General features: G+C 52.1%; 1 protein-coding gene across 3 annotated transcripts; it reads right to left on the bottom strand.

Moving 5' to 3' along the window:
• Nucleotides 1-2,365: 2,365 nt before the first annotated feature.
• On the bottom strand, nucleotides 2,366-22,713 carry CSNK2A2 (casein kinase 2 alpha 2). 3 transcript variants are annotated; one of them, XM_048958459.1, is made up of 11 exons: nucleotides 22,564-22,712; nucleotides 22,250-22,361; nucleotides 12,806-12,907; nucleotides 12,199-12,249; nucleotides 8,255-8,314; nucleotides 6,916-6,999; nucleotides 5,671-5,781; nucleotides 5,354-5,455; nucleotides 4,848-4,948; nucleotides 4,076-4,224; nucleotides 2,366-3,886 (listed from the first exon to the last, which is right to left on the bottom strand). In XM_048958459.1, the coding sequence occupies exons 1-11, from the start codon at nucleotides 22,665-22,667 to the stop codon at nucleotides 3,810-3,812; spliced, it is 1,053 nt and encodes a 350-aa protein (XP_048814416.1). In that variant the 5' UTR covers nucleotides 22,668-22,712; the 3' UTR covers nucleotides 2,366-3,809. The 3 variants fall into 3 exon arrangements, with proteins under 3 accessions (XP_048814416.1, XP_048814418.1, XP_048814417.1); XM_048958461.1 differs by lacking the exon at nucleotides 5,671-5,781 and having other exon boundaries at nucleotides 22,564-22,713; XM_048958460.1 differs by lacking the exon at nucleotides 8,255-8,314 and having other exon boundaries at nucleotides 22,564-22,713.
• Between the last annotated feature and the right edge of the window lie 687 nt (nucleotides 22,714-23,400).

The following is a 23,400-nucleotide window of genomic DNA, read 5'->3' as shown; positions in this document are numbered from 1 at the left end:
GAATTAGGAAGGAAATGCATAGCCACAACACATGGGAAGGCAACGTGTGAACGTGGCTCTGGGTGCTGAGGAAAACTGGGTGAAAACCATCAGAGAAGACAGGCAGAGAAAGATGGGCAGCTGATAAGCAGAAATGAGGGTGTGTGCAGGAGGCAGTGCCAACATGTGCTGGAGACCTTTGGAAGAGAACAGTCAGGTCAGTGCAGCAGTCCCATGCCGCCCTGACCCAAACTCACATTCAGCAGTGCAGACTGGTCTGTCTTTCAGAGCCTGGTCTCAGAGGTGCCCTCGACAGCTTCTGTAACTGGGGCATGGAGGAAAAACCACATGGGCTGTAAAGGAGATGAGCAAATGAAGATAAATGACCGTGTGCGGTCGTACAGCCCAGTCAGAAGGCTTGAGACAAGAGCTTCAAGTACTGCAGAGCTCAAGTTAACATCCTCCCCTCAACACTGGCTTGGAAATGAAGGCTGCCTGCACTGAGAGGAGGAGAGTCTCAGCTCAGGGCAGAGAAAGAGAAGGGAGCTCCTGCTGAGAGAGCCATGAGCAAGGCCCATGGGTTGTAAGAATCAGGTACCAGCATTGGCACCCAGCCTGCCACCTTCAGAAGAGCATGTGGAACTAAGGAGAGGTGTCCCTAAAGATGGCAAATGGCTCCTTTTCCTTTGCTCATGGTGACTGTACAACTAGCTCCTCTTGCTCTCCTCTCCTCATAAAGCCCATCCTGGCAGGCCACAGGGAAAGGCTTTCACTGCTGGCACCCTGCAGCATGGCCAGCCCTGCCCACAGCTCCCTCCTCACTGAATATTCTTCCTTAAATGTTTCTTTCCCAACTTTTATTTAACAATATAGAATTATTTCAATTATAACATAGAAATGTCCATTGTGATGCTACATCCCCTGCTGCTCCCAGACTCTGGCAGGGGCAAGCTGGCTAACCATGGTCTGTCAAAGGCTGGAAGAGTCCGAAGAGCAGAAGAAGGAACAACAAACCAATAACTGTTAGCACAGCCCTCACATTTCCACTTTTTCTGAGTCAGGAAGAGATCAATGGGGAACCAAAGGCAGAACTTTTTACAGAAGAGCTGTGTTCATTAGAAGGTGGGTGCCATCCAGCCAGGCACTCAGCCCTGCCCATGCTGCACAGTCTGCCTGCTGCCATTCGATAACGATTTCATTCTGCTTATGGAAAATTGGGAGCAACAGCATCGGGACCTGGGGAGAGACAGGAGGAGTGAAGTGAGCGTTTCAGGATGCTGCCTGCACACTGCTTTGCTCTCCTCCAGTTCTGGTGGTAAGGAAACACCTGGGCCCTTTACCACGCTGCCCATTCCCACCAGGCTCAGCCATCCCCTGCACCAGCCCAAAGCACAGCATGGTCATTGTAGCCAAATCCAAGAGCAAGCCTACAAAGATTTGCTCCCCCACCTCCTCCCTTCCTAAGGCTGACTTCTTCAGCTCCTGACTGCCCCCACAGGCAGGATGACACTTGTCCACGTCCAGAACACTGGGCTGATGAACGCGGATAGGAATCAGTCTGAGCAGCAACCAAGTGTATGCACCACGGCCTCACTGTCCTCTGGGATGAACCTGCCACAGCTTATCCTGCCCCAGGAACAGTGTAGGGATGCTCAGAGATGTAGAGCAGGTTGTTGTGGTGTCTCAGGTCATCAGGCCCAGGGAAAGCCATCCCCCATTTCAGACCACCTGCTAGGAGGAGCATATTTTTTTCCTCTGCTTCAATGTATCCAGAAAGCGTTTCTGTTCATAGTTCAGACTGACAGAATTGTCACTTCCTTACTCAGAACCTCAACAGGTTTGGACACTGTCAAGCACTGTATTAATGTCTTTCACCTACAGAACTTCCACCAGCAAACTCTGTCTTCTCCTCGTGCATCTTCTGCACTGGTTAACACGAGAGCTAGAAAACAGGCAAGTTTTCCCCACTGCAAGTTGGACAAACCACAAGAAATACCCTTTTCTGACTTCAAGAGAGCAATTCAACAGTTTTTTCTTTTAAAACAGTTCTGAAATGAACGTCAAAATCCCAAACCAACCCCACTGTTGTTAGCAGAGGACAGCCCCACACCTCTCAGGCCAGGCAGCCTGGAGCAGGGCAGGTGGACAGAGAGCTGGAAACACACAACAGCCAACTCCCACGTTGTACCAACAGCTCACACGTCCTCTGCAGCCCCAGGAATGCAGTGTGAGCATCAGGGCTGAGGGCAGGAAAACCTGAAACCAGTGACTAAGGGATCCCAAAACATTCAGAGAGGGGGTGGAAAAGCCAACTTGACCTGCACGAGGAAGCAGTCCCTTCAACTCTTTGCTCTCTGGCTATCCCACAGATCAGAGGCAGCAGACGTTCAGACGTATAGATATTTATTGGTTTCAGTGAATTATACAAATGGATTGACCTGCTATCGATGCCAATAGAACTTTATTGGAATATGGAATGTAAACAGATGTTTCAAATAGAAACATTGCAACCTTATAAAAAATTAACTATTTCGACAATGCCGCAGAAGGAAATTCTGTGTTTAGGTGCTGGTGGGAAAACACTATCTCCAGCTTGTAGGTTTGAGCATCACCAGAACCACTTGATGAAACCACACACAGAACAAGTAGAGGAGGCAACTGTGAATCGTGGGGCTATAAAGCCATCCAGGGATCTGATGAAAGAACCCGCGAGACAAACCCCCCACCCCCCGCGACAGGATCGGCACCCCAGAGTTCAACAAGTGGCTGACTTCGTTAGAACACTACATGGGATCCCAAGTCCCGGATCAGTAGTTGCACAGCCCCCTCCCCGACAGACCACGCCGCTGTTTGCTGATCCTTCCCCACCCCATGCTCTCCTCCCAGGCCCCTGCTCCGCTCCCCTGTCCTGCGGCGCTGGATTGAACCGCTCCAGAGCTGCGCTCCGGCACAAGTCTGCGTCTGGCACGAATTCTCATGGGAGCCACGTCATGAGGTACGTGGTTGCACACCTATCACAAGAAGTCTTGCAGTTCTGACTCTCCTGAGCTCGGTGGGAAAGTCTGGATAGTCCCTCCCCTCTCCTGCCACGAAAGCAGCCCTCACGTTCACAAGTTTCCAAAGCAGGTCTATTGAGCTTCTCCTCAGAGGGAGCCTTTGTCAAACACACCTAGAGGGGGGAATCTCACCTTTCCCCTGCAACTCAAATCAGTGCCTTATTTTTAATGCTCCAGCCCAATCCCGAGGTGCTGCTGGGTTTGTGAGCTATGTTTTCTCGAACCTCCCCCCACCCCCCAACGCCCTGGCATTTGCAATTAAAACTGGGATTCAAAGGCCAAATTCAAGCCCAGAGTGAGCAGTAGGCCTTGGAGCTCAAAGCAGAGTTGCACCTGCTGACCCCCAGCCTGAATTTGGTTCACCCAGAGTCTACAAGTCAGAAAGGCATGTTAAGAAAGAGGCATGCTAAGGACTGATGGTGGAACGGCCAATTTGTCCCCACCAGCACAGTGGGGAAGGCTGGACAGAGAAGGAAGAGAAGGATCCATAGAGATGTGAACCAGAATCAGTTGTGTTGAGCCCTGGGGATATCACTACATGTTTAACTCTTGCAAGACCATTTGCCCAGGGCTTTGGTACCACAGGGTTAGAGTTACATTAACCACAACCACCAGAGAGGAACTGAGGTTTATGACCCCCCCCAAAGGTTAGATTTCTGCCGAGTATAAAGGGGAGGGAAAGGGGGGGGTCCTTGGTTCATTTCCCTTCACTGTGTGACCGAAGGTTTTGCTTTTATTTGTAAACATCTTGAGTTACCCGTCGTTTTCCAGTCTTCATCGTGCTGTTGTCAGGCCACTGGAGAGCACAGCATTTTCCGAGCTGGGCTGGGACTGCTCCTTCACCACTGGATCTGCAGGAGACAGACCAGGGAGGAAGAGGAAACAGCATTTAATGAAGAGGAAGCTCCACCCCGGCAAACCCTTTCAGAGAAACCGCCTCAAAACTCACAGACCTGCTAAGCCTTTGGCAGGATGGGGAGCCAAAACTTCCCCAAGACCCTCTCTCCATCCCAGCTGGCCCCACTGTTGCACAGACTCACAGAAATAGGGGTGCTCCATCGCCTCCTTGGCCGTCAGCCTCTGTTGATGGTCATATCGCAGGAGCTTGTCCAGGAGGTCTAGGACTTCAGGGCTGACGAGGTGTCTGTTCTCACTGTGGATGAAGTTCTCCCAGCGCTTCCGAGAATGCCTGCAAAGGGACCTGTTGTTACCACCCAGCTCTGATCAGCACAGCAGAACCACTCTGCACTTCTGGGAAGAAACTGCTACAGCTGAGACAGCCTCCATCTTTTTCTTGCAGAAGCTACTGCTTAGCAAGCATTTGCCAAAGAGAGGAAAGCCCTCTTATTTAGGCACGTGATTGCATGGATGTCCACAGTCTGAGAAAGGCACCGTAGTGCAGAGCCTCTTCTGTCTACAGGAAGTAGACACACAGACCCTCGGGCCCAGAAGTGCTCTGGCTTGCCAGCCAGCTTCACACAGGCTGTCCTCACTATCCATCCCATCTGCCTCTGGTCCTTTTAGGAAACATCATCGGAGATTTTGAGCCCCTCAACCCACACTCAACTCCAGTGTTCACATCTCCATTTCTAGGATGTCAACAAGCAAGAAAAGCAGGAGAAGGCTCATGGGTCATGGAAGAGGCAAAAAGAAAGAGCCTGCCTTTCAGTGATCTGCTAGGAGGCCAGCGAGCAGCACTGTGATACAGAATATCAAAGCAGGCCTTGGATAAGAGTCCTCCAGATGGAAATTCAGTTCATCTCTCTCTGGGTTACAAGGAAAGAAAAGGCTGCATTTCACTTGTCCACTTACTGGCCCAGGATATCATTGAAGTGCGGGTCCAGTTCTATGTGGTACTTCTTGAGATACCCATACAGCTCATCTGTGCCCAGGACCTTTGCGATGCGAACCAGCTGGAACAAAAGGTAGGTTGAGAGAGAGCAAAAGAGTAAACCATCAAGGAACAAGGAACAAATTCTGCTGAAGCAACTGCTATTAAACTTGTGTCTTCTTTCTGGTTTGAAGTCTACAAATAGGACTAGGTACTGTCCTGCAGAGACAGAGCTGCCCAAATTGTAACAGCTCTTCTTTGGGAAGCCTCACAGAGAGAATGTCTTCCTTGAACATTGCTTTTGCAACACACACAGAAAACTGTGTCCTACATAAGGCAGTGCTGCTCAAGCCCAGATGGCTCAAGTAGGCATGCAGCAACATCCTCCCAGCCTGGTGCTCCCATTCCCAGAATCTCCCCTCTGTACACATGCAGATGAGCTGGTGACAGGTGCCTCTTTAGATAAACCAGGTACCAAAGTCCTTACCTGATCGTAATTGTCCTGTCCATGGAAGAAAGGCTCCTTTCGGAAGATCATGCTTGCCAGCATACAGCCTAAACTCCACATGTCTAAGCTGTAGTCATACATCTGAGGGGAAAAAGGAGAAGCCATCACAAGAGAAAGGCGTGCTCCCCACGGCCTGGCTCCCCAACAACAGCAGACAACCTCAGGCCTTTCACTTCACAGCAAGCCTCTTTCCAACCCAGGCAATGCCCTGACAGGCAAAACCAGACAACCCAACAGTGGCCAAAGTGCAAGCACAAGCAGTATCACTGGCTTGCAAGGAGGAGGCAGACTCTTACTTGGTAGTCCACAAGGAGCTCCGGTCCTTTGAAGTACCTAGAGGCCACACGGACATTGTATTCCTGAGCTGGATGGTAGAATTCTGCCAGACCCCAGTCTATGAGCCGCAGCTGAACATGTGATAAAGAGACACAGAGTCAGGAGCCTCAGTACGAGCAAGTTAGGCAAAGCTGTGTCTGCCAAAGCCTCTCAATCCCATGCTGCAAGCATGGAGGCCGGGGCGGTGGCAGGGAGGCACTCTGAGGACAGGAGATGCTCTCAGCAGTGCTCTTCCCTTCCCCTTGTCACCACGCGGTGCTGGCAGGACAGACCCCAGCTTAGAGAGCTCCTCTGCCTCCCACACCCAAACACCACCACCACTGCTGGGTGACTGGCTCCATCCCAGGGCCACAAGCCACAGCAGGCAGGATGCTGCATACTAGGGAACAGGCAAAGCCCAGCTGTTTTGTCCCGCTGTTAAGAGGGGCCAGGCCAAAGGCAGCGTTGATTTTAACTGGGGGCTGGCAGCAGGAAAGGAGATGGGAGATGGCACACCACATCTTGCAAGGCAGACTGTCTCCTCCGTGGCCACAGAGATACAGGACCAGTTGCATTACTGAAGGACAACAGATCTAGTAAGAGATTCCCCCTCCTTACAAACCTCAGCTGGTAACCACTGCTGATTCACACAGTGAGATCCTGTGGACCAGCAACTCATTTGCTGCTGGAAATCCCAAGTCCCTCCAGACGTACACACAACGCCCAGAGAGGCACAGGCACCACAGCAGGGAGGGGAGCTCCCTGTGCTGCCCACTCCCATGGCTGTAAGCCTGGTGCAAACATTTCCTTTTATCTAACAAGCAGGTGCCAGAAGTAAGGGGGGGGCAGGCTGCACTACGAGAGGAGCTCATCTAATCCTAGATAAAGTTACCCACATGTGCTTCATACAAGGCCACTATTCCTCCATCTACAGTCTCTGCACCCCACCACTACACCTCCCCAGGCAGATTAACAGCCCAGATCTGTTCCCCTCAGCAAAGACACGCAGCATGGCTGGCTGGGGAGGAGAGCAACCTTCAAACCATGGCCTCCAACTGTAGTGCTCCCCAGCAGGACTCTGGCCACCTCCTGACATGGATGTAAATGGATGGGAGCAGATAAAAAAGGTTGAGGGGTAAGCACAGCTGGGCTGGCTACGAGTACAGAGGCAGCAGTGTTGAGCTCCACTGGAAAAGCCCTGCTCGTAAGCCCTGGTGCCATCATACCTTTTTCTGCTGGTGGTCTATCATGACGTTGTGGGGTTTGACATCCCTGTGCATGATCCCCATGCTGTGACAGTAATCCAGGGCCTGGCAGACATACACAGAGATTAGATACGGCCATGCAGCCACAGCACAGCATTAACAATTTAAGACAGTTCTTGTCAAGGAGCAAAACTGTCCAGTCCATGAAGAAGGAGGAACTGGCATTTTCAGTTCTTACACTGCACATGGCAAGCTGGCAATGAAACAGTATTGATCTCCTGTCCTACAGCATTCCTGGACCCATATTGCCTGTGTGGTCTAGGGAGAGCACAATCCTGAGTGGTGTCCCACCTGGAAGCAGGCCCAGAGCTCCAGCCTGGGCAGCCCTGTGCTTCCTAGGGCACAAGAGAAGAACTCTTCTTCCCAGAAGAGGACAATTCTTATGTGCATACAGTTTTATAGCCTTCCAGTGAAGCTTTCCATTGGTGCCCCAAAAAACACTTAAGCTAGATAATCACCTCTACCCTGCTCATTTAAGCCAGAACTCACAAAAAGGCAGGTGATGGCACACAAGGAAAACTGACACCGCTCTTAGAGTCTGAAGGCACGAAAGCACAAAAGCTCTTCAGTTCCATGACCTTGCACCACGCACTCCTCCCATGCAGCTGTTCCTTCAAGCAAGGAGTTTAGAATGTTTTGTTGACCACAGGGGGAAGGAAGAGCCATCCATTAGGTGCACTGAAACCTCCAGAGCCACAGGAAGAGGGCACAGCCTGCAGTCATTCAATATGCAAGACATACTGCCAGGGAGTAACGCTGTCCTTGTGTCCCTGCCACAGCAGGAAGCAACGGCTTCAATCTCAGCAAGGCCACAAGGAATATACTTGCAATGTGTTGTGGCCTCACAACCAACAGGGCAGTTAGAGCCCTGGAATCTGCAGCACTGGAGATCCTCTACAGGTTGGACAAAGTACTTTCCTCTCAGTGCTTGCACTGGCTCTGTCTGGGAGGGAGCAGCCTGTCCTCACTGCAACCCACCAGTGCTACAGACACAGGAAGGGGAAGGCCAGCCCCACCTGGCCACCAGCAGTCACAAATGCTTCGCAGGCAAAGAACAATCCCCAGGGAATCAGACACTTCAGAGGTGGCTCACGATCCCCAGTTTGGCTCTAATGCCTGATAGCAACACGCCAGGCAATCAGATCGCTTCCAAAACCTTCTCTGGATATAAAATATGGATTCTGTGATTCTGCGCTGGGTACAAGAGAGGTAAGTGCTTAATAGTAGTGTCCCAGTAACTTGGCTACTGCCTTTCTCATTCCTGGCTTCTGTGTCAGCTGTCATATGCAATGCCACTCACCTTCAGCAGCTCATACATATAAAACCGAATATCAAAGTCTGTCAGGATCTGGTACAGTTGCTGAAATAGATTTTGGGAGGGAGAAAAAAAAAAAAAAAGAGAGAGAAATAAAATTAAATACTCCAGATTTGTATTAGTGTCATTTCCTACACCCCACCTGCCTCCAATAAGCAACACTTTCCATGTCCCAGTCAACACTGCCATTGCCAAGGGCCATCCTGGGCTCAGATCTGCCAGGGTTACACAGTAGGAAATCCAGAAAGGAGGCAAGAGCTCCCATGAAAAGCCACTGGGATCATTCAGACCTGTCATAATTCCTTTCCAGCAGGAGACTGCCAAGCTGTCTGTCTGAGGAGACAATGAGGCAGAAACAACCAAGATCCAGGGTGCACCTCAACCTCCACTGGGCCACCAACGCAGTCACTAACAGCTACATCTTCCTGCTGCTGCCACACCAGGTCACAGCTGATCCCTGGATTTGCCTTTTGCTCTGTATCCAACCTTGGCAGCTGTGTCAACCCAGCCCTGTCAGGCTGTGCTCTTGTCTGGTGAAAGCAAGGAGACACTGGGGCACTGAGAGGGGAGCTGGGCCAGGAAGGACATCCATGGCAGAGCAGTAGGACTGGGCCCCTCTGTCCTTTCTAACAAACAAGGATCATCTCACGTTCAGTGAAATCACCGCCTGAATCAGCATCAGAGCTGACTGCCCATCAAGGGCACCACCTGGCAGCTCCGGGAGAATCTCACAGCAAGGGATTGAAATTCACATTCCAAGAGAGCTGTTCTGTCCCTGGATCCTCTCCAGGCGCAAGGCGAGATCCTCATGATCCTGTCATGCTTAGGGTCAAATTCAAACTAACCCAGCATCCTCAGCACAGCTCTTGGCAGCATACAAGTGTCACTTACACACGCTGAGCTTAAATGGCCTCCAGAGTGCAAGCTTATTTTATTCTCATGAGCCGGGATGATCCTAGCGCCTGTGAGCAACCCAATGAATCACACAAGCAAGGAGCAGAACCAACATCACCACAAACTACAGCAGGGCACCATTCCCTGACTCGGCTACACGTGGCCCTGTGAGGCACGACCCAGGGCCAAGCTCTGCCAGCAGGGTTCAGCTTCACCTGGCAGCATCAATGCACCTGAGGAAGGCTGCTGCAGGTAGCATCCCTCTTTACAAGTTACAGCTTATGGTGGCTGAAGGACAGATGTCTCATTTCACGTTTGAAACCAATTAGGGAAAGACCTCTAATTTCACTGATGCATACTGACATGGTTGCACGGCTCTGCAGCACGGCTGCGTTTTAAGGCAAATGAATGTGGGTAGCTGGAGCACTCCCAGATGACAAGTAACACAACAGGTCTGCAGAGAAGCTGCATGCAACTAGCTGCCTTTCTCACACAGCACAATATACATTTATTCTAGCTCCAAATATTACTCCCATGATTGCAGAACAGGCAGGTTTAGGATGGACCCCGCCAGGTAATTTCAGACAACAGTCAGACCTACAGAAGTATCATGTCAGCATCCTGTCTATACCAGCATGTCAAAATAGCCAAACCTGCTGGGATACAGCTTGCACTGATGGCTTAGAATTGCCTGTAGCCGTGGCTCAGTCTGGCAGTGATTGCTGAGTATGGCTCTCACCAGTACTGCTGACTCCAGAAGTCAGAACAGAGACAGGTAGATCAGAAGCAGCTAGCCCAAAATGAGAAGAGGTCCCTCCCACCAGGGAGACCAGGATGCTGGGGCAAAAGGGACAACAGAAGGATGATGACTCTGCATGCTCTCCATCTGCTTCATGTAGAGACACCTAACACAAATGTTCTCATCTACTCTGTGCTTCCTGCTTGGCACTTTAGAGCAAAGGAAGACAGCCTTGGAATCTCTGTGCAGGTGTCCCCAGCCCCTGTGCAGTTGCAGCTTTGCAGTCCGTCAGCCAGCTGCAGCCTGAAGAGCCCCCCAAATAGAGCAGCTCACACAAGTATGGCTAGAACAACCCGCATGCCCCACATGAAGCTGGTGAAGTTTGGGTTACAAAGAAGCCCTGAACATAAGCAGCCATCCTGCATGCCCTGGGGGACACGCCTGCATTCCCAAGACAAGTTATTCCTGCTCTACGCCGATCACGTAGGACAAAAGCATCAATACTTCCAGTCTTGGACTTGCACAGCTACAAGCACAGACATCCTTGAACAGTCAGGATCTTTCTTAGAAGCCTAGAAACGATCCGCAGCAAAATCATCCACTTGTTTCTAATGCAACAGTCAGAGCTGAGTACTGCTACTTCTGCCATGGCCATTTTGCCTTGGCAGCTGCGGAAGAGCTTTCAGCCCAGCTCTCAGCACATGCTCTAAGCCTGGCATTTCTCAGTCAGTCCCTGATGGCCACAATCTCAAGTCATTATTTAATGCTCTATCTCACGAACACATTTCAGTTATTGAAAGGGATCTCTGGCAACAAAGTTTTCCTCTAAGGACACTACAGAATGGTGTAAAGGCATTTAGACTGGGATACAAAAAGCGACCTCCAGCAAGATGTGCTGCTGCCTTTATGACCTGTTTCATCTCAAGTCATACATTAAAAAGTTTAAGAACGAACAACACATCAAGTTAAAAACTTCCTCAATCTGCCTTACTGAGAGTTCCTGAGTCACCAGGAGAAGGAAAGGGGCACATTCCCAACATACACAGTGCTGCAGCAGACCAGCCGATGCCAACAAAGCCCAGACAGACCAAGCCTATTTAATTAGCCCCGAAGGTCAGCACAAAGAACTCCTCTCCTGGCTGCTAACTTGGAGGTAACGCTCATCTCCCTGCCCAGAGCTGTCAGGGCAGATGCTCCTACAAGTGACTGCTGTTCTAGCCTATCTAATAAGTCTCTGATGAGATGAAGGAGCACTAAGAACACCGCTGGAATGGCTGCAGCTCTCGCTGCGCACGGTGAGATTCGCCTTGTCTGACAAACTCCAGGGAAATGAAAACAACACGTGCTGCCCCGCAGCATGCAGGCCTGCAGTGCAGACAGCTCTAGGCAGTCGCAAGGTCTGTCCTTGCGTCCACCAGCACCAACCCAGAGTCCCTTTCCAGGCTGCATCTGGTGAAGCCGCACTCTAGAATATGCATGCCTTCATAACGCTAGCACAGACAGGAGCAAAAGAGCACTGTCCTATAATATGAAACAGAGGAGATTTCTTAGCACTGGAGGAAGAGGTGATGCCTAGCTTTCTAATGGTAACTGCTCAATTAATTTTCCACCACTGACAATAACTTGAAGATTCACAAGATTCAAAATAGGTTTGTTTGCTAATGGTATATTCCTTTCGTGTATCATCTTGACCCTGCCAGCCAGAAGCATTTCAGCAGCCCAGGCACATGTAGCTGCACTCAGACAGAAGGACTTCCAGCTTTGGAAAGGAGTGATGCCACTTGGAGCTTCCTAGAAAGCAGGATGTGCTTCAGCCTTGGGCAAGCAGAGAGCTGCCAGGACTGCTCAGCCCCCTGCTACCAGGTTCATTGCAGCAGGAGACCTGCTCCAGCCTCAGCCACCTCATGGTTCTCAGGTCTGAAAGATTCTAGCACAAACTGCTGTAATCTGCTCCACCAACTGCACTGCTGTAAACGGAGCATCACAGTATGGGCACTCATCTGGGCTGAATATATAGCACAGCAGCGATTAGTGAATTGAGAGGGGAGTTAGAAGTTCTACCCTGTTGAACTTACAGGAGGAGATTCAACACACAAAGCCCTCTACTGTTTCTCATATGCAGCCTATTTAGGAACTTCACGAGTTTCTCATTTACATGAAGGAAAGAAGGTGAAGCTGATACGGGGAACAGACCCAAACTCCCCTCACAGCTCTTGAGGAGTATCTGAGAACCCAAGAACTGAGCAACTTCAACAGAAATGGGAGGCCTCCCCCCTCCACACCCAGGCAGACTCACCTTAAAATCCGTGTTATTGATGTACTCAAACACCAGAGCAGGGGTCTTTGACTGCAAGATTGAGAGAAAGAGCGTGTCATGGTTTAAAACACAGCATTGCCCCAACACCCCCAGTCAGATAATGCACCAGACAAGGCAAAAAGGTGTCAGCAGGGGCTGAAGTCTCACAGTCAGCAGCAGGAAGATGGTCAGCCAGGACTGCCAACAAACACTACAGAGCATCGTTTCCTCTCCATGGCTGCTAGCAAGCTGGGAATCACAGCCTTCCGCCAGCTGCTGCTCAGAGAAAACTTCCTGCAAATGGGGTCATTGTGGCAGTGCAGACAGAGGATGTAACCTCTGGTCACTAGACAGGACAGCAAGCAGGATGAAAAGTGGCTTAATTGCCCAGCAAAACGTTTATGTTCCAGGTATCAGAAGCTGGAAGGCTGAGGTTTCTGCTTTCTTATAGCAAATTTGGAGGGTACAAAATTTCTCTCTGGTCAGCCAAGGGAAATTCCCAGGTGTGTAGAACAGCCTGGGGACCATGGAGAGACACAAGAACCTCATCTGGTGCATTATCAACCAAAAGGAAGGCAAGCCCACCACCGACACCACAGGCACCTACCACTGGATCCTTGACAGTGTCAATGAGATTAATGATGTTGGTGCCACCACGCAGATTCTCCAGAATCTTAACCTCACGTTTTATCTTCTTTTTCTTCACTGGCTTAAATAGACAAAAGCAATTAGAAGTGAGAGTCCTTTCAGACATTCACACTGACTTGTTCTGTCAATATTCTGACTGTACCCCACAACTTCCCCTCCTCCTGCTCTCCCTATGGAACATTTTTAACTTCAAAAGGAAGACAGACACCTCGAACGAGTGAGGATTTCCCTTTTGTAAGTACAAGTTTCCTACCCATCAGGGGAAGTCAAGCCATTCAAGACAAACATCACTGTGACTCCAGTAACTGTGGTTCAGAGCACAGTGGACTGCACATGGCAGTTGTGTGTTATGCGTTCAGGGACAGCAGACAAGCAAGGGCAGCTTCATACCTGATGTATGAAGTCTTCAACACGAAACATTTATGTTTTTAATTCTTATTGCCAAGTGGCCAAGTGCACTTCTCTGAAGTACTGTAATGCACTGAAGCGACAACACGAGGCTTTCCAACACAACCTCCAGTAAGCTCAGACGCTGCTGGGCCTCGCTCTGTGAAAGAGTGTTTCACAGCCACCCCGAGAGCAGGGACCCAGCTGCAAGGCATGCCATTGCATCTATGCATTGTGATGATTCTCAAAGCACACAGACATTTTAAACAGTTTTTGACTCCTACTCAAGCCCATGCAGCCCCAGGAATTCCCTTTGCAAAGTAAGCGTTTCTCTGGACATCACGGTGCACGGAGTGACAAAGAACAGCTGCTCCCAAGGCTGGGAGAGCTTTCACACTCTGCTGATCCAGCGGTTCGTTTCAATGCAAAGGAACGACCATTTCTGTAACCCATCCACTCCCAAGACAACTTGAGCTGTGCCTGCTTGAAAGGAAAGGTAGCTTGCAGCAGCTTCGAAGTGAGACTTTATTTAAGCCCTGGCCAGAGACCAGGATGGGCATCGCTGGCTGCACACCGCTGCTGGCTCCAGCAGTCCTCATTCCCTGCAAAGCTCCTCCTGCACCTCTGCTACCCTAACAGAAAGCTACAGACATCTTAGAAAGATGACTAAACTTCTTGCACTGGGAAACTCTCTATTCCAGTCACTCAGCTTTCTGAAGCGTTCACCATCCAGCATGGTGGCCATTCAGCAAGGAGGGCAGTAAGGAGAGGTCAGAGTCACCTTACCCAAGTGACAAGAAGTCAGCACCTCCACAGTGACCTTCTGTCCAAGGCACGAGGAGCCCTGAGAACTCAGCAGCCTCCCCCCGCTGCAGCCTCCCACACTCTGGTGGTGGCTGCAGAGTGATGTGGCAGCTCACGTCCACTTTAGACAGCCCTTGGTTTCAGACCACTAAAAGGAACGTACGTGGGAGAAGGAACCAAAGCTTTTTATACAGTCAGAAAATATGGCATTTATGTAAGTGGCAAAATATGCTGTCTGTCGAGGCTCTCCAGGTAGCTGCAGCCTTCAGATTCAAATCCTCCTCTCCTCCTCCAAGTTGAAAGGCAGGAGCTAGGCCTTCCAGCCAAAAGATGAGAATCTCAGTCCAAAGCAAAGTGCCAAAAATAACACCTATGCTATGTACAGGGAGCGTCAGCACCTCATAAAGCCGCTGTGGAAAATGGCAGCAAGGCCACGCAGCTGCCAGTGCTGGAGCAATGCACAGCAGGTTCTGCTGGGGAGGGGGCAAGGAAACAGCGCAGGGCAATCCTGAGACACAGCCAGCCTAAGGCCAGACAGACACGGGAAGGCAGCCTGAGCAGGGCTGGAAGGCAGCAGGAATGAGGGCTTTGTCTCTGAACCTGAGCTGGAGATGCTTCATTACAGACTAATTTCATCGACGTCAGCGTGGCGACAGACACCACCCTTACATCGCCCACATCTACTGATCTTACCAGAAGGCCAAGGTGGAATTAGAGGACATAATTCAGTTATTTGCTCGTCCAGCAAAGACAGATGCACACACAAGCTGTTTTCCAAGGACCTTCACGGAGGGAGCAGCCTGGCTGCCAGCACACTCCTGCACGCATCCCTCAGAGCCGCTCTGCTGTGCCATCGGCCAAGGGAACCCACTGCCTGCTTTGAAAGACCTTCTCCGTTGCACTGCAGTTATTTCAAGGGCCTTCTGCATCAGTTACATAGGGACAACATCCCTCAGAGATTTCCATTCCTCCTTCCATAGCAACCACCACTCCTCTAGGGAAAGAAGACATCTTCCCCCCAGCCTACCATTTCTGTGCGCTTCCACCTTTTTCAGGGCTGGAGGACTGCAGCAGCAGCTCGGTCTGGGCTGCTGCACATGGCTGAACTGCTTTACCCAGCTGTGAGCTCCACTGCCCGCAGGGCCATCAGCTTTCAACCACTACAGAAATAGGGATGTGGGAGGGAGAGATGCCACGGGGCGAAGAAGTGTTGCCTCAGAGAAACAGTTACTGCCTCAAAGTTTCCCTTGCAGACAATGCAAGGGAGCAGAGGACTCCCCATTTTGGATTTGCAGGAGAAAGCGGTGGTGATTGCTGCCTCTCCAGCACAGCTTTCTCCCCACAAACCTACCCAGCAACATGCCATCCCCTACCCACATCACTGCAGCCATAACCACAAGCACCATCTGCCACCCAGGCACTCTACTGGAGCTCCATTTTCCCACAATAAGCAATTCCAAGCCTGGGCTCTTGCACTATCCAACCTGGCAACATAAAGACTTTGGTGCAAACCACTCCAGCACACTGCTGCTGCCATCCCATCCCCATCCTGCAGCGCTGCCAAAAACCCAGGCCCTCAGCAACATATCCTCCAAAGCACAGGATTAAGCCTGGGTTGCTACAACTGTCTCTCAGAGTCACTCGATCCGTCTCTCCAAGGGTGTTGACTCCAAACACACACGGATTAAATGCGAAGCTCTTATGGCCTCCAACCATCTGCTTCTCCCAGCAGGAAAAGCTCCTAAAACAGCAGCCCTTGCAGTCAGAGTATTTGAACGGCGCTGATTTAAGGCTGTTTTACGATATGAACAGCAGTGTTCTGTGCAGCTTATGCCCTGCATGGCTCAATCACATCCTGGGAGAGGTATTTCCCATGGAGCCACCTGGGTACCATTACCTGAGTTTGAGCAGCCTGTGTTTGGGAGACAGCACTATAGAAAGATACAGACTCCAACTCCATCCGCTCTCCCATGGTAGAGGCATGTCAAAGCTTCCCTATGAGCTGGGATTCCCTAGTGACCAATAGGAGTCAATCCTTGTGAGACAGGCTCTAAGCAAACTCCAGTGCTCTGTGCTAGCACCTATGTCCATGAAATTCATAGGAATTCAACAGTTGCAGTCAGTTGGGATTGGCCAGCCAGGGGGAGGGGGAGAAGGCTGACAGACAGCAGGATTGCATAAGGCTCGTTTCCATAGGAAACCAGGCTAAAAGACATGTCTCATTTTAACCATGTCTACACTGGGTGGGGTTTAACTGCTTCAACTGCAGCAGCACCCTCAGAACAACCTGACTGCCTAGCACAATTTCCTAGTTTCCCAGGAAATTGCTTTCTTTCTCAGCCAAGCTGGAAGTCAGATGGCTGCAGACAGTGGGGACATACAGCCTGTGGCTGCCCAGTGCCTGAGCAGGCAGAGCAGAGTGACATGGTGACTGTCCTGCTGGACCCCTCACCTGCCCTGCCTCCAGCCAGGCACCCTCTGCAGGAGGATTCCCACTCTCCCAACCATGTGGTTGCTTCAACCTGCTGAAAGTTAGCTAGGGCAGGACAGGCAGTGGTGGGGGTGGGCTCAGGGTGCAGGAGGGAAATGGCACGGGGTAAGCTGTGCTCTGAAGACAGGTAAGTGCAGAAGAAAAGCCTGCTCTGTAACAGAGACCAGATCCTGGGTCACATTCTGGGAGTATAAGCAAGCAAGGAGTTTAGCTGCAGCAAACATCAGCTGGGAGAACTAGTGTTGCTTGCTAAAATAAACCTTCAGATTCAATACTGCAACCATCACTTCCTGCGTTGAACAAATAGATGTGTGCCTGGCTAATCAACTGTTGGTTTGTTTCTGCAGCAAGTGGAGCACACATCTATCATTCTTCAGCTGCAGCCATCTCCACCAAGCTGGGGACCTGGCGCTTGAATTCAAGCAAAATGAGGACATTTTTTAAACCAAGTTCCACAGTTAGCAAGAAAAGCAGTAATCAGGAAGACATGTGAGATCCAAGTTAAATTGAAAGCATTCATTTCCGTTCGTGAAAAGCAGACAGTGCATGTGTCCTGCAAGCTGAGAAGCATCCATGCTGCTCTGCAGGAGTCACAGAAGGTGCTCTGAAAAGAACTAGCCTTAGCACAGCAGGGAAGAAGGATTAGCAGACAAAAGATATGGATCCATGAAAAACAAGAGTCATTTATCCCACCACCCAATAACAAAAAAAAAGCTCTACACATTGCCCACCAAACCTGAATAGCCCAGAATCACCACAGCACTGCGATGAAGCAGCAGGCAGGTCTCTGCACACAGAGCCCAGGACCAGCAGTATCCTTAGACAGGCTTTAAACGTTTGAATGGAGGCTCCAGAAGCTCATCTGTTCCTAGCAAGTACTGAAAAGATCACAATAATCAGCCTATAAAGCCCCATGGCAATTGCTCAATAGGAAAATTGCCTTTGGAGCAGGACTGCTTATTTTGTCAGACATCAGCTGGGAAACCAAATAATCATTTTCAAAAGAGCGATGAAAATGAAGGAGCCCACTTGTGTTAATACTCTGTGAGATGTTTGCATTTCACAACTCCAGTACCAGAATTTAAACTTTCCTCTCCCGAGCTGCTCATCAATTTTACAAGAGGCAAAAACAAACAATAAACAGACCCACCCTGAAACTACTACAGCACTTTTGCTTTTGGATTCAAGTTTAGGTAGAACACATCAGCAAGGATTTTGAGGATGCCTTTCCTCCCACAAAGCGCATCCCTGGAACAGCCCTCTAGGGCTCACCCTCCTCCTCACAGGAGCTGCTGTTCTGCTGCTCACCAGCTCCTTGCGTCCAAACACAGCTGTGGGAGTTACCAGTACTGCTCCAGGGGGTCCCAGCTCCAGACAGGGCTGGGCTCATGCTACTGACTGCGCCAAGCTTGGTGTGGGCAGCTGGCATTGGGAACAGCAGAGCTGAGTGCTGCTCTCTTGCAAAAAGGCTCATTTCAGTCCTGCCAGAGGAGGAAGTGGGCCGGGAAGAGTTGATTCAGTGAGTACAAATGCAGAAGAAGTGAGAGGCACAGAGAGCTCCCAGGAGCAGGATTGGAGCAGCGATGGAAGGGCAGTGATGCAGGCAAAAGCTCCAGCCCTGAGGGTCAATCATTGCCCTGTGCAATCCCTTCTGCACGCAGCACAGCAGGCCTTTCAGCCCCCACCCAGAGCACACCAATATACAAGGGCTCTGAAGCTTCCAGAGATGGAAGAAAAATCAGCAGAACCAAAGGGCTATCTCCTTCAGATGGCTCTCCAGCTGCCGGAGCAGCAATTTGAGCTCAGCACAAAAGGATGCTGCTGCAGCCCCAGGTGTGAGTGGTGGCTCTGGAGGCTCACAGAGCACAGAACAGGGAAAAAAAAACAAACAAACCAGAATGCATCTGTGAAACTGCAGACATGGTTGAAAGTTCCAGTTTGTGGACTCAGCACGGGGGGACTAAAGCCACCAAAGGGAAAGGGGCTTTTCCTGCACTGCCTCCAATCCCTCTCCTTGTAATTATGCCCTTTCCCTCACCTGTTTCACCTTTTCTGATAGCAGCCAACTATGGAGACAAATCCATAGTTGGGCTTACTGGGTCTCAGGCAAATGAGCTGTACGTAAACACATACGTGTGTGCAGCGAGTGGAACAACCCCTGTACAGAGCTGGCAGTGTGGATGTCATCATCCCCACCCTGGGAACACACTCACTGCAAGGGAATGGCTGTAAAGGGCCAGCTCCAGGTGACTTAACAACAGCATTCCCACCACAGCCACCCACAGTACAGAGCTCACAGAAAACAAAGATGTCTTAAGCTTCTTTCATAAATGCAGAGGAATGCCAGGTGCCAACAACCCAGAAGCCAAATATGAGCATCAAATCAATACGAGCAAGACACAAAAGCACACACACCCCCTCTTCCTGGCTCAGCGCTCCCCTAAGCGCCCAGAAGCGTGCCCACAGCTGCACCATGGTCAGCCAGATCAAAAAGCCCACAGGAGCCCACTGCACCAGCTGCAGAGCACGGGGCACAGCTGCAGGCTGCCTCCATGCTCTATGGCTGTGAGGGGCACACAGCTGTGTATGGCACTGAGTGCTCTGTGCCGTGCCAAGATGACTCTATTGTTGCAGAATCTTTACTCTCTGAACGGGCTGAAAAGCTGAGCAGTTGCCCTCTGCCTTGCTTTTGGAGGATGCTGTCAGGGCATCTGTAGGGTACATCAGGGCTGCTGTCCGCTGCTTAGCAAGCACTGTCATACACAGCACAACCTGACATCCAGCAGCAGCAGGAGAAGGAATCTGTTGGCTCTGTTTGCTTTTTTCTTAAAGAGCTACAGAAGTTTCCTGGAAATAAGTGGCACTAAGAACATCCCATTCTCAAAGCAAGGCACTTGACCCAAGAAATGGTAACATTACAGTCATCTGTATGATCTTAATGGTGCTCCTTTGCTGATGTATGCTATTACCACAACCGGGGGCATGATCACAACCCATTTTCCCACAGGATTCCACCTGGACCTGCACTTCAGGTAGCAGCACATGAAGGCAATGCCAGGGAAACGGGGCACCGTGCTTGATGCAAGACCAAGAGGCCTGGGGCACTGTGATACCTATCAAAGCCATCAGCTCCCCAGCCTTGTCCAAGGCTGAAGACGTCACAGGGCACTTGAATAAACAAAGCAATTAGCCTCCAGAAGAGGAAGAGCAGCTCATCTTGTTCGCACAGCACCATGCTGGGACCCATGCTTTAGTCTCAGCTTTGTTGAGGCTAAGGGACTTGCCCAAAGTCACACAGGAAATCTGTGGCTCATTTCTGCATCTGTGAAAGGGTGGTAAAATTTCCTGACCTCTCTGGAGGAAGGTACAAGATGTTCAGGTACAACAACTGAAGAAGGGGAGCAAAAAAGGCCTCATGTTAGCTGGAGCTCATTAAGAACCAGTCGCTTCACAAAGCAAGGCTGGGAAGATAGCAGTCACTTCAGATGAGGCACAGACGCTAAGAGCACCCTTAACACATAACAGAAATTGTTCTCTCCATGAGCCTTAAATAGCAAAGAACAACTATGCTGAACAGCCATGTCCACCAGCAACACTTTCTCCCTTTGTCTCACCCCTCCTGGAGCCCAGAACCTTGTAATTTGGTTGCATTTCCCACCTCAGAGAACCCAGCCGGAATTACAAGCAGCAGACACGCCCAGCCTATTTGCTAAGACCGAAGATACATGTAATTACATTTGCAATTAAGTTTTAGTCTCACTACAGGAAACCAGAGGCACTTTCCACAGATCACAGTGCTGTTATTGCCACACTTTGCAAGTTTTCATAACCTATACAACAGTGCTCTGCAGCTCACTTCTCACTGACCCACTTTCCACTAAGAAAGTTCATCTATTTATCTGGACTTTCTACTTTCCCTTGCTCACTCGCCGGAATGCTGCCTGCATGCTAATAGAAGTGGGGGGAGCCAGGGAACTAGTGGCAACACCATCAACTCCAGATCAGGGCCAAGCTCATCCCCTGCTTGCGGAGCAGGAGCATGGTGGCAACACATTCAGGCCGCAGGGAGAAGCAGCACCCAGCCACCCTCCGATGACTCTGGCTGGCTGACTCACAGCTCTGTGCTGATGGGCTCCCTGGGGATGACAGAGTTTGGCAGCACTGCTCCAGGGGAGGCTGCTAAGAAGGAACGAGGAATATTTCTGATGACTTTCCCTGCAGCCTCTCTGCCTCATGGTGCCTCTTTTCGTGTAGAGCAAGGCCTGGACTCTCAACATACCACACCCAAAGAGACAACCAGGGGCTCCACAGCACCATGAAGTGCAGTTTTCCCACATAACTATGAGCCATCTTGCCATCAAGTCCAGCTCTGCACTGGCTACTCTCTCAGAGCAGAAACCTCATGAAAACGAAAACAAACACATAAAGCACCCAAAGCAGAGGAGGCCCCCGCAGCACACCAGAAGAGTTCAGCAAGAACATGTGAGCCTTGCCATGAGGCTCAGCTCTGGGGCTGTCCCTGAGGGCTCAACTGAACACTACCTCAGTTGCTACCAAGGCAGGGCTGCCATTCAGTCCTCCCAGAAGCAGTCAGGATGGGAGATCACTCCTTGCCTAGGAGCTGCATACAGCAGGGCAAGCTCCCTTGGAAGCCGAGAAAGATCCCAAGGAAGCAGGAACTGCAAGTGAGTGTGGAAGCAGGAAAGCCATCACAAAGCCAACCAGCGAGCCATGCTATCAGAGTGCAGCAGCAAACACCTCAGGGCTTCAGCCCTGCAGACCCTTGTCCCAGGAATCTGCCAGCCTCGCTGGCTGCAGAGGCAGGTTAAGCTCAGACCCCCCTGCAATGTTGCAGATCAGCACATGCCTGAATCCTTCATACATCCTGACCAGAAACTGGTTCCACGTGCTCCTGGCAAAAAAGTGACACATGTTGCTGGTCCAACAAATGACAGCCACAAGTGTGAGCCAAGCCAAAACCAAAAGCACCTCAACTGTAACCTTCGGGGTTTTTTTGTTGTTTCTTTTTTAAACACCTCCCATCTCAGATCATTGATACAGACTGCTGCTAGGATGGCTACCACAGTTCTCTGTGACTCCACTATTCCACAGTAAGGTTTGTCTTACAGCAGATAACTCCACACCATCCTAACCCACAACCTGATACAGCTGCAGAAAGGTCCCCACAGCCCAACCCACGGGGATGAACACACCAGAAAACACCCCATTGATCCCACTGAGCAACAAATGGTCTGTGTTCATCCCCTCAGATTTTCACGGTATTTCTGGCCTCTCCAAGGTGACATTTCCCGCATGTAACAGATCCTCTGCAACACTGAATACAAACTTTTACATGCTTCATGAGCACCTCAGGGTCAGACTGTGAGGAGCGTGCGGCCGGGCTGTGAGGCGGCTGCGCGCCAGCTGTCAGCAGGCTGACAGAAGGATTCCCCTGCAGGCTCCGCATTCCTGTTGGCATGGCCTTCTTGGGCTGTTTGCAACAGGCACGGCCAGCCACCAGTTGCCCAATGCAGGCAGCACACAGCGCTGTAACAACACCAGAGCTCTGCACGTTCCTCCTCCAGGGGAGCCTTCAGCCAGGAGCAAACAGCGGGTGGGAGCTCCAAAACCCAAACCACCGTCCAGCGCCCAAACATCCATCACAGTAAGATGAGACAGAGCCAAGAGGCCTCGGTGCTCCAGCCCTGCCCGGACACTCACCTTGAGGATCTTGACGACGACCCTCTCGTTGTTGGTGATGTTGATGGCCTCGAAGACCTCGCTGTACTTGCCGCGCCCCAGCTTGCGCACCAGCTGGTAGTCGTCCTGGTTGCTGCGGGCACGGAGAACACAGAGAGCAGGGCGGCTGAGGGCCTCCAGCCTTGCCCGGGGCCGCCCCTCCCGGCCCGTCCCGCCGCTTCCCCCGCCCCCCCCGCTCCCCACAGAGGGACCCCGGGGCGCGACCCCTTCCCGGGGCTTCACGTGGGCCGCGGAGGGCCGGCGGCCGGGGCAGGGGACCCCGCGGGGCGCTTTACCCCCAGCTCGGGACGTGCGCTTCGTAGTCCCAGTACTCGCGGCTCCTCAGGCTGTTCACCTCGGCGTACACCCGCGCCCGGCTGCCGGCGGCCGGGCCGGGCATGGCGGCGCCGGGCGGCGGCTGCAGGAGGAGGAGGAGGGCGCGGGGCCGGCGCGGGAGGCCGGCGAGGCGGGGCGCGGCGCGCAGGAGGGCGGCGGCGGGCGGCGGCAGGGCCAGGCCGGGCGGGGCGGGGCCGGCCCGGGGCGGCGGGCGCGGAGCTGAGCCGAGGCCGGGGCCCGGTGCCGGCGGCTGCAGCCTGGGCCGGCCCCGAGCGCCGCGCAGCCGACCCGGAAACGGCGCCGCGCGTCCGCGCCGCCGCCGCCGCGAGAGGCGTCCGCCACGGCGCCCCCCGGCGGCGCGGAGGTCCGCCTGCCGCGCCCCCGCCGCCGGGCGGCTGACGTCACGCCCGGCCCGGCCCGTCACCCGCGGGGATCGCGGCGGAGCCGCCTGTGAGCGCCGAGGGCGGTCGAGACGGCCGTCTGCCGAGGGAATCCCGCACGGCGCCGCGCTCAGCCCGGCCCCGAGCCAAACCGCAGCCCCGAGCACCGCTGGGCCGCGGAGCCGCTTGCGGAGTTGGAGCGGTGACTAACGATGGAAATCTGCCTGTGCGCTCCTGCGTGCGCGTCGGCGCGTACGCGCTGGGGAGCAAAGCTAACGCGGTGTCAGTGCCGCGAGCGCACGCCCGGCCGAGGGCAGGAGCGGAGCCCCCGGGGCTTTGCACTGCTGCCGTTGGGGCGTGCTGCCGTGGTGCGGGCTCACGCAGCACCGGGCGCGGTGCATTTCCCCTGCTTGGGTT

The sequence above is a fragment of the Lagopus muta genome, chromosome 12, assembly GCF_023343835.1.
Source record: "Lagopus muta isolate bLagMut1 chromosome 12, bLagMut1 primary, whole genome shotgun sequence".
Classification (NCBI taxonomy): Eukaryota; Metazoa; Chordata; class Aves; order Galliformes; family Phasianidae; genus Lagopus; species Lagopus muta.
Note: the sequence above shows the minus strand (reverse complement) of the source record. Positions and strands in the feature narration are given on the sequence as shown.